At 44.0% G+C, this 10,843-nt stretch overlaps 1 protein-coding gene across 2 annotated transcripts in view; it reads right to left on the reverse strand.

The window, feature by feature from the left end:
- Positions 1-9,786, reverse strand: part of dlg4a (discs, large homolog 4a (Drosophila)) — a 70,433-nt gene extending 60,647 nt beyond the window's left edge. The window contains exon 1 of one of the 2 annotated variants that reach the window (XM_085797951.1): positions 9,153-9,786. In XM_085797951.1, coding sequence (XP_085654077.1) covers positions 9,153-9,182 — 30 coding nt within the window. In that variant the 5' untranslated portion in view covers positions 9,183-9,786. The remainder of the gene's footprint in view (positions 1-9,152) is intronic. The other variant, XM_085797954.1, reaches the window with a different exon arrangement.
- Between the last annotated feature and the right edge of the window lie 1,057 nt (positions 9,787-10,843).

Genomic DNA, 10,843 nt, shown 5'->3' on the forward strand with positions numbered 1-10,843 from the left:
AGAACCAGGAGGTGTTAACCCTCGTCCCAGTGGCTTCAAACTCAGTTGCAGTTTACCCAAGCTCTGAAATTTCTGATCCAACAACACTAACAGAACCACATCTGTTCAAATATCATATCAGTCCATTCCTCCTACAGCGCAGCTTCAGATCGCTAATCATCTCCTGAGGTTGTCCCACTGCATCTCTGTTGCGTTTAAAGTCCTGCCTCAGACTGGGCCACACTAAAACGCAGATAGTTTTTCATCAAAGTCATTGATTGCTGCAGCATCACTCAAAGTCTACTGAGCTTCAGCAGGAGCCACCCTGACATCATTTGATAAGACACCCTGATCAATTTGGGAACTTTTCTTTTTGATGATGACAAGTTGTCTATACGCTCAGACACAGCAGCTCCATTGTGCGATGCACAATGGATGATATTTTCATGTTCGTACTGTATGTTTCCTTTTTCAGACAACATGTGTCACTGCATTCCCCTTAAAAAACAATTCATCCTTAGTTTCACCAGTCCCCAAGACAGTCTCCTTGAAGTGTTGTAAAGTTTACTGGACTCTTTGACAAACTTTGAAGGGCGACAGCGTCCTCTGTGTTGTCCTCCCATGGACACCTGTGCCTTTGGAGAACAGGCGGAGAACTAAATCATTTCATTATCCATTTCAACCGTATGACTGAGCGTGAGCTGAAGAGCATTTCAATTCTTTGAGATTACTTGTCAATCAACGACTTTGTTACTGAGTATTTTGGATACAGTACAGTACAGAACAGTGTGTATATTCAGTACATTTGCGGATCTACTCGTCCCTCTCCTACGCACCTGCCCAACAAATAGATATGCAAAGTATTCTTTCTCTTTGTTACTGAGTATTTCGAAAAGTCTTAAAGTCATGAACTCTAACGCACACTCCCAATTTTATTTTGTTGGTGTGAAACTCCTGACCCTTGACTTTAAAGGAGACATATTATGCCCTTTTTCCACAAATTAAAATAGTTCCCAGGTGTCTTCGGTCGCTTTCACGCCAGAGCTGTTGGGTCCACTTTAATCAGGGTTCGTTTCCTGGGATAGTTCATTTTGTTTGGGCAGATGCGAAAGCTCATCTGAACTCTAGAGCGGACCAAACAAGCGAACCCTGGTCTGCCTGAAAACGTGAGTCTCGGTTCGCTTGCAAGTAAACCGTCACGTGGTGCAGTTCGTATCAGTGTGAACACTCACCGGACCAAACACAGGTCCAAATGTAAAAGCGTCACGAAACACAGTTCATCTGTACACATCTGTACACATTTGGGCCTGTGTTTGGTCCGGTGAGCGTTCACACTGATACGAACTGCACCACGGTTTACTGTAACATCAGCAACACAAACACCTTGTTGTCCGTCATCGACTGTATTTTTCTTCCGGTGCTGTTTCCTTTCATTTTTTTCATCGTGAGAGTGAAATGTAGCTGCCCGATCTGATGGTCATATTAAACGGCTCGCCACGATAATTTCATAAGTAAAAAAAAAAAAAGAACAATTATGGAGGTAACCGTGGTTCTATGAATGACGGTCAACACGCCTCACACGGTGGTGTGTGGAGTATGTATACTAAAACAGCTAATTTAACATGCTGATCCATGTTTGCTGTTTGTTTTTGCGGGTCAGGGTGGAGGGATTTCCCTGCAAATCTTTCCAATCGATGAGCGCCCTATTCAACTGTGTGATGTTATGCAGAAAGTTTGGTGCGCTTCAGAAATGGCAGTGTGAAAGCAGTAGGGCTGACCCTAAAAAAATCGAAGCTTCGAAGCTTCGTTCGTTGCCATGGTAATCGATCATGAAGTCCGTGATCGTTTTTTTTTGTATTTTTTCCTCTTTTCCTTTTTGACACCGGTTATCTAAATATGATAATCGGGACAGCCCTAGAAAGCAGAACCGAAACAAGTGATAAATGCAACAATGTTACAACTTTCAGCTCCCCAATCAACCTTAAAGACATGTCTGTGACATGCTTCGGTCAAAATACCCCAAGGATCAAACATCACAGCTCTTTTCATCTGCTCAAAATAGCCCTGTTCAGAACGGCTGGTTTCAGTGCCTGTCCCTTTAAATGCAAATGAACCGCTGCTCACCAGGCCCTGCCGCTTCTACCAGTACCGGTACTCACAGGTAGGGGTGGTATTATGCAAATTCAAAAACTAATGACATCATTGTCAGACAACCAAGGGAACAGCTAGTAAAACCACATGGGCTTCAACCTCTGGAGCCTTTTGTCAATTCTCACATTTTGGGGGCCAGATGGCAAAGAGCCTTCAAAATGTGATATTTCCATAATGTGTCCCCTTAACTGATGTCATCAGCTGAGGTGTTCACTTATTTATTCCTGCTGTAAATGTTTGAATAGTGCATTCAATACATCCATTTGTGTGTCACTTACTGTAAGGTTGTGTAGTAATGTAATTTATGATGAAGAACTTATATTCTACGACATATTTGTCTTTTTCTTGCCACTTGCCTACAGCCATTTGGATTACTCTCTAGTCTGCCAAGATAATAGTGTTGGTGAGATGTAAACCATAGTAGCAGGAGAGTTGTGACAATCATAGTCTGCAGGCTGTTTAAGGTTTGGTTTGCTTCAGCTATGAGAAAAAACTATCAACCTCCCACAATGTAAGACTCTGGTTTCTGCAATTGTGTCTCTGCCTTGGCAAAAAAACATTCATGAATTTGGGGAGCGGAGCTACAGAAAGGAGGGGTGTGTTTGTTTTTCTTTTGAGTTCAAATAGCAACAGTCGTTTCCCAGAATCCCTTTATCCATTTTAAATTTGTCACCCATCTGCATTACCATAGAGAGGAACTGATGAGCTCAGATGAACTCAAATGTTAAGTAAGCCGTCGCCAGCGTTAACTATGCAAGCTGAGGGAACCGAGGAACAGTGCTAGATAAGTGTTTAAGGTTGTAAAAAAAAAAACTATCTTCACCAACACCATTCACAACATTGCTGCTGCTTGAGTTTTACACTGAGAAACACCACACAGCAACTCCCTCTACCTTCTGTTTAAGTTTTCTAAGACGTGAACTCACCCCTTCTTTCTGAACTTGAACAAAGCTGCAGTTACAAATTCACGGTGCAGAAGCCGCTGCAGTTTTTTTTTTTTTTTTTTTGTGAGTTCTGTCCGATCATGTAGGTGTGTGCCTTTCTTTCGCAAAAGGCAGCTGAATGTGTGGGTGAGTGGTGCAATATGTGTTTAAAGATGAAACAAAACCACAGCTTGTGGGTTTTACAATCTTAACCACAGTCCGATCGGCTGATAGTCGCTCTGCTGAGCTGTAGGAGGGGTTTACGTTACGTTATGTTGCAAGGCGAGAGAGAGGAGTAGCCAAACCAAAAAAGGCTAATGTGTCCGGTTTCATTCGCTTTTCTCTCTCTCTCTCTGTCTCTGTCTCTCTCACTGATGACAGCAAGATGAAAAATACACTTTATCGCTACATTAAAACAATATTTGTCATCACGGTTAATACTTCTCTCTCCCTGACTGAGAAACCAAACTGTCCGTCCATCTCCTCTGCTCTTTAAACAGCGTGCAGCTCCTACACACAACAAGCAGCACTTGATTACAATCAGCTGATCCGAGTGTGTTGCAGCAGTGATTACATGCTGTTGCTGTTGTGTAAAGGGAAACTGTGGCGGCGCAAATCAAATTCAGTGTTAATGTAACACTATATTAATGGAAAAGCAAAGTCCACTATAGTGTATTGACATTTCCCAAAGGCTTGAGCTACGGACAATTATTCCGATTATCGTCGATCATTTGTATCATCGGCCATGGGCACAACCCTTCATGGCTGACCACAGAATTTTCTATTTCCTCTGGAGCACTAGAGCCAGCTGTCATTTGAGCAGCACTGATAATGTGGAGGGAAACATCTGACTATGTAATGACATCTCATTTACCCCCCTGATTTTTGCTTCTTTTTTTTTCTCGAAATCAGATATTAGAGAACCTCGATGCTGAGCAGTCGTGGCATGGGTCTTGTGCCGGGGCAAGCCCTGCTTCGCTCACTGTGCCCTGGGAGCAACTTGGCAGGATCAGTGTCTCTCTGGCTGCATACAAAGGCCTCACGGACGTTCGTGTCCTTGAGCAGAGATCATATGAGCTCTCCGCTGGATCGCTAATCCTAACCCACAGCACTGCATACTGTATGTCACACATTCATACAGGCAAGCATCGCCCACATTACGGTGAATGGTCACTTGTTCAAGGTGGACAAACTGAATGAATGCAGAGGTTTTGATTTGATTTGATTTACGAGCAGAGGGGTTTAGCTTTAACTCCATTTTGAAGACTCTTGAGACTAGAGCAAGATGCAGCAGCCATAAGCTTCTCATCCTCGTATGGACGAACACAGACACGCACTCACGTCATATAAATATTCATATATATTGGGCCATAAGAACAGCTGGCAGCACAAAATAAATACAAATGCGAGTTGGAAAACGCATTCCAGGAGAGAGGATGTTCATGTTGGACCACGAAGCCATACATGAAGCCAATGCTGGTGCACACAGAGCTGCTGACTTTGTCTACATCTTGTCAAATGTATAATTTATTTGAAGAAGCACTAACTAGGGAAGCCTTGAAAGTGCTGAGGAGGAGGGCAGGAGGCATAAGCTAAGAGAGTGGAGAGCAGGGAAGAGGAGAGTAAGCGGGGGAGTGGGGGTTGGGGGTGGGGTTGGGGGGTGTAAAATGAGATAAAGCAGAGGGGGGGGGGCTGGAAGGAGAAGAGTGAGTGAGGGATTACAGAGGTGAAGGAGGTAGTGAGGACAAAAAAATAGAAGAATTGGAAACGTTAGAGCAGAGAAGTGGAACCGTGGTGACAACAGGGAAAGGAGTGCTAATCAAAGGAGTGTAAGACAGGCAAAGCAGCAGAGAGGCAGAAATATACCGAGCTACAGATGCACACTCGATTCTTTCTTGCAATCATTTTCCACCAGACAACCTTGCTAGATTAATATGAGTTGCTTTGAGAGCTTAAAGTCCTTGTTCCTTCTGTGCACACCATCTTTGTTCTCGCCTCTGAAACATCAAAACCATTCTTCTCTGACTCAGTGCCATACAGGGAGGGAGAGTCAAAGGTATTGTCAGGCTTGCAACCAAATATAAATCCTGTGACGTCTCTTCGAGCTGATATGGCCTAATATTCCATTTCCAAAAGTTATGTAATGACACTTCTGTATGATGCATTGCCATCATATGTTTCAATTTACTCTTTTTTTCCCCCCTGAGATTTCAGTGTAGGAGGGAGTAGAAAATTACATATGCTGTTAACATGTTCAGGAGGGGGTAAAAAAAACTAAGTGAATCCATTACTTGTTGGAAGTGAAACCGTGTGTGTTCCTGGGTCATCTGTTTTTCTAAATTAGATGAAATCACAAGCTGTTCCAGGTGGCATCGGAGCAGCTTCCACTTCACACCAGCGACGGTGACTTAACGTGACCTCATAAGTATGGGTGGGAGTCGCTTTCTGCTAAAAGCTTACGCCGAGAGGACTGATGACTTCACAACATACAGACATAAGTCTCACACAACATCCGCGAAAGTTTTCTTTTTCATCGTTTCTGCGTTTTTTGGAAAACGGTCCCTGAGTGAATAAATCTCAAAATGCCACCAGCCTTTTCATGTAAAACGATGATGTCATGGCCCCACCTCCCTAACCTGTAACTTGAGCCACACCGCTAGACGTCACGTAAGCAGCAGACTACTGTCGGGTCCCTTGGATACTGGGCCTGAAATGCGTCCATTATCAAAAAAATAATATCACAATGAACGGCATATTAGCACTGGCAGGACACCCAGTCAGCATTCTGCTGTTTAGTCGCTGTTAGTTTTTACAGTGCACAAGCTTTCCACTAGCGATCTACGATAACTCTTTTTTCCACCAATGCTGATAACAGATAACTTCCTGCTTCTCATAACCGATGCCAATAACCAATAAAATTTGATATCCTAGAATTCAGAAAGGATAAGGTGAATAAAGATGAATTTAACATTATAGCCCTGCCTCTGACTTAACACAATGATGTAACCTGCATCACTACTGGAACCACAACAAAAGCATGAATAGTTATGACTGACTTCAAAAATCAACATTTATAATTGTTTCAAATAAACTTAGGAGTCAAACAGACTGAAAATGAACAAAATCAAGGTAGGGTTGGCGAATTATAATTGGTTCTGTTAAAGTCATTATCAGCTTATCTGTGTCGGCTTATCTGTGTATTTGATGGTAATTATCGGTCAATATTGGGCAGTAATCATCATACCGACAGTAATCGTGCATCCCTACTTGCCACGTCTTCATCTAGTTTTGAGTCATTTTCAGTGGTGTCGCAGACATTGCTTGAAACAATGCCGTGTGTAGGGAACGCTTTTTAAGAACGAACAGGAACAAGACCCAAGACCGTTTTAGAAAAGCTCGGTTTCCATGTGCACAAGGCCTGAAAGTACCCACAGTCTCTGGGGAGCAGTAAGCTGATAAGGCAATCTCACTTCTGTCCAAGCCAAAGGTTAGAAATGGTCAAGATGTGTAAAGATAACATCAGTGTAAAGGAAACATAAATAATTAGTCATCCGATTTCAAAAGCCTCAAGGTATGAACTCCTGTTCCAATCACACTAACTTCCTCTTTAGTGAAAAGTAGCTTGCTCCAAGTGCTCTTTGCTTCCTCTCCCAGAATTGCACCAATTTAGTTCCAATTGTTATCAAATGAGGCCCATTTATAACTTTCCACTGGAAATCCAGGATTTAAGTCATTTCCTTTAACAAAATACTCAACAAAGTGGCTGACTGGGGAAGCCATGTAAGTCCTGAAGACAGCTGGGAGAAGCTCGTGCTGTGTTATATTGCCCGGGCTGCCATTGCTCAAACTAAAAGCATCATTAACGGCTGTGCTGCTTCACTTCAACTTTGCGTGCCTGCGTACACAGCATTACCCGATATTTGTCACTCACCAGCTCGCTGTGGCTTCACCCACACAGCACAAAACTTTGTGCACAGACCCACACGGGGGAAAGCAACATTGTTTACATAACCTGTTCTACAGTACGTGGGTGTCAAGGAACAGCTCACCCAGGGAGCTGCTCACCCATCATCTGCTCCATGATGGCAAGCCACACTCCTCACCTGCAATGCAGCCAGCCTCCATTAAAGTTTAATAACTCACATTTAAAGGAACACACCAAGTTTTGGTAAATCTGACCCGTGATCAAGGACGAGTTTGCAGAAGTAAATCCATCAAGTCCAAATTTTATTTCCTTACAGTGATGGACACTTAATAAGATGTTACCAGTGCTTGATGATCGTTGGGTAAAATGGTCGGCGTAGTTATTTAAAGTATCCAATCATCTCATAGGTCAGTCAGAGAGCTGCTTTACCGCTCAGTCAGTGGATTCCTTAGCACACTTTTGTGCACTAACTTTTCCTTTTTATAAACTGACCATCTGTCTCACAATCTCTTGGCAATACTCAGGCTTTCTTTGCCAGCTTTACAGTAAATGTTTTCTCACTTTGATAGCGATGCAGGAGTCTGGAACAAGTTTTGGTGAAATATCCACTGTTACCAACTGTGGTCTTTCACTTGCAGCGTTTTTTATTTTATTATTTCTTTTTTTTTTCTCAGACTAGCTGAGTGAGTCACACTCAAGGCAAATAAGATGCATGAGGGACTGATGTTCCACGCGTACAGAGCGATACCTTGACATTTTCATTTTTGTCTTTTTTTCCCCAACAAAATTGGTCACACTGCACAGTGTTAGGTAACAAAAATAGGCTCGCAGAAACGACGTGCAGCTCGAAACTTGGTTCATTAGAGGAAGATGTGAAATCAAACACACGCTTTTCATTTCTATCTATATCGTATTGAACAAAACTCTATTGAGTTTAAACCCCCCACAGTGAAAAATGTGGTGTCTTTTGCTCATCTGACTGCAGCTACTTATCTATCTTTAACTGACCAATAATCTCTGTTGCCAAGGAAACAGAGAGCTTGATAAGCAAATGAATGTAATGTGCCACAGTTAAGCACAAATTTATGTAATACATCTGAAAGGACCAGCTGCACCATACTGCACACTGAGTCCAAGTGAAAATGTCCAAATGATCACCAGCTTTAAGAGTAGCTGTCAGTGTGTTGTGTGTGTGTGTGAGTGTTGTGTGTGTGTGTTTGCGTTGCCCACTTTTGTCATCACTTCCTGCCAGAAACTGCATTCAGGTGCAGCTGCTACAGTTACATTGTTCACCTGTTTTTTTTAATCTGTATGTGAGTAAGTGTGTCCACCGGGGTCTGCATGGGACAGACTGTAGCCGTCTGGACAAACAGGGTCTGACCCCAGAGTGCGTCTGGACTCCGACCACATTAGAGCTCTTTTATTTTTCATTTTATTAGCCAATTTTCTCGACCGGCGGCTGCCTCCTCCACGGAGCGGCGGCGGGCTCTGAGCGCTGACGCTGAGCCACATGTGTGTATGATATAACCCCGTCGCTCATATCCTGTGTGTGAGGCGGGCAGATGTGTGCAGATGCACGGCGGGTAGCCGGAACGTGTGCCTACGGTCGAGGTGAAGATAATCCAGCGGAAATATACGAGGGGGGATGAGCATGCAGCGGGGAGGGGGGTGGGGGGGATGAAGATGAGTGCCCTCCCATGGTCTCTCACTGACATATTCTGCAGCTCCGGCATGACACAAAGCCCCACACAGGCAACCTCAGCACCGGTCCTACTACATCCACGCAGGTCAGCCAGCCCCTGTTTATACACTCACAAAGCATGACACAGAGTGGAAGCTGCAGAGAGAGTGGGAGAGAGGGTCATCCAGAGAGGGAGATATCAAAGAGTGCTCCATCCCTACAGCACTCAGGTAGCCCGGCTCACCCCAAGCTTTTTTTTTTTTTTTTTTTTTAAAAGAAATACACAAAATCCCAAGAAGATGTCAAAGATCTCAACGTGACGGAAATTTGTCATGTAGATGGTACACTTTACAAGATTCAGGAGGAAGCAGAGAGACGAGTGCTTCCTTCCTTCTACTCTGTGTTCAGATCCAGTTGTGGCACCTCTCACTCTTCCTCTCTCTCTCACACACACACACACTGAGCCGGAGTAATGAACAACAGATAGGCTTACCTTTGTTGTCACAATGCAGAGGCAGTCCATGGTACTTAGAACAAAATATTGGGGTGTATCTCAACCCCCCCAACCCCCCACGACAGAGGGCTGAGACCCCACACCCCTCTCCCCAGCCTGCCCCACTCCTGCGCTCTCACTCTCGTCCTGCCTTTCCCCCCTTTTCTCTCCTTCCGTGAATCTCTTCTTTGACTAACTGAACCAGCGAGGGAAAGCGAGGATGGAGGGAGGGGGAAACATGAAAAGGGAGGGGGAGGGCCACAGGGAAATAGAGAGAGTGAGCAAAGAAAAGAGAGAGGAGAGGAGAGGAGAGGAGAGAAGAGGAGAGAGAGGGTGGTCTCGGATGTTAGTATGAGAGAGAAAGAGCAGAGAAAAGGAGAGGTGAGATTATATCTGTGTGTTTTTTTTTTCTTCTTTCCGAGGCAATAACGAAACAGAACGGAAAAGAGAGAGAAATGATGGAGTGAAAATGAAAGGAAATGGAGGAAGGGGAAAGATGGTGATGGAAAACAGAGGTGGTGGGAATTAAAAAAAAAAAAAAAAAAAGAGGGGGGGTCCACACTGTGGATGGAAAGGGAAAAAAGAGAAACAGAGAATAAGACAGTGAAACAGCAGAGGATGGAGAGGAAGAAGTGAGGGAGGGGACAGTCAAGGAGAGAGAAAAGGAGAGAGTGGGTGAGTGTGTGTGTGTGTGTGTGTGTGTCTATCTGTGTGTGTGTGCAAAGACAGAAGGAATTAGACCGAAAGAAAATGTGTTGAGGAGGAGAGTGTGAATTACATATGCATCACAGAGAAAGGAAACACGACGCTCAGCAAACGCGACTCAAAGACGACCAAGACGGGGAAAAAGAAATAAAATTAAGAAAAAGAAAAAAAAAAAAGGAGTCTACATTAACCGGATGAAGCAATGAGACTGAAAATGCGTGGAGCTTCTTTTTTTTTCTGCTTGTTGTAGCACTCTGCAGCTGTTGCCTTAGCAATGGTGCAGTTGTTGCCATGGCAATAGGGAGGCTTGTTGTTGTCATATGGTCGCCGTTGTAGTGCTGAGGACTGAGCGAGGAACTCTGCATTGGATTTACACACTTGTGTGTCAAATCTGTGTGTGTGCGTGCGTGTGTGTGTGGGCGAGTTTAAGTGTGTGTCCATGTGTGTCGTTTCAACACAGGGCAGAGAACCATGAAGGACGTTCGGATTTAAATAAGTAATCACCAGGAATTATCTCATGGATTTATTACCTCAATATTAACACCCATGATTCACCACAGAGGATTTCTGAAATTACAGGAATATTTCCAATTGTTCTGACTTCCGGTGCCGTTCATCATCCAGTTCAACTATTTTGTGCAGCTTTAATAAAACGGTGTAAAAATATATGCACTCATCTCAGTTGTACACTCTGCCTTTAAGACTGTGGACCGTACCACTCGGGGACTATGAGAGGGGGAATACGTGCCTCAGTGTCTTTTGCATCATCGGTGCTATAATTGTACAAATCCACCCCTCGCCCCACCTCATCCCCACTTTCTTGGTCCCCACAACGCCGGAGCAATGGTGCAGCAATAAAGCAATTCTCAATGATGAACACACACTTATTCCCCCCCGGGCCGAAGAGTCTGGGCTTTTGATCGAAATGTAAAGCGCGAAACAACAAACACAGTCCACAGATGGCCACACTCAGGGTTTTGCAGATG

Source organism: Trachurus japonicus, chromosome 14 (assembly GCF_045865225.1).
Source record: "Trachurus japonicus isolate A0001 chromosome 14, Traja_1.0".
In the NCBI taxonomy this organism is placed as follows: Eukaryota; Metazoa; Chordata; class Actinopteri; order Carangiformes; family Carangidae; genus Trachurus; species Trachurus japonicus.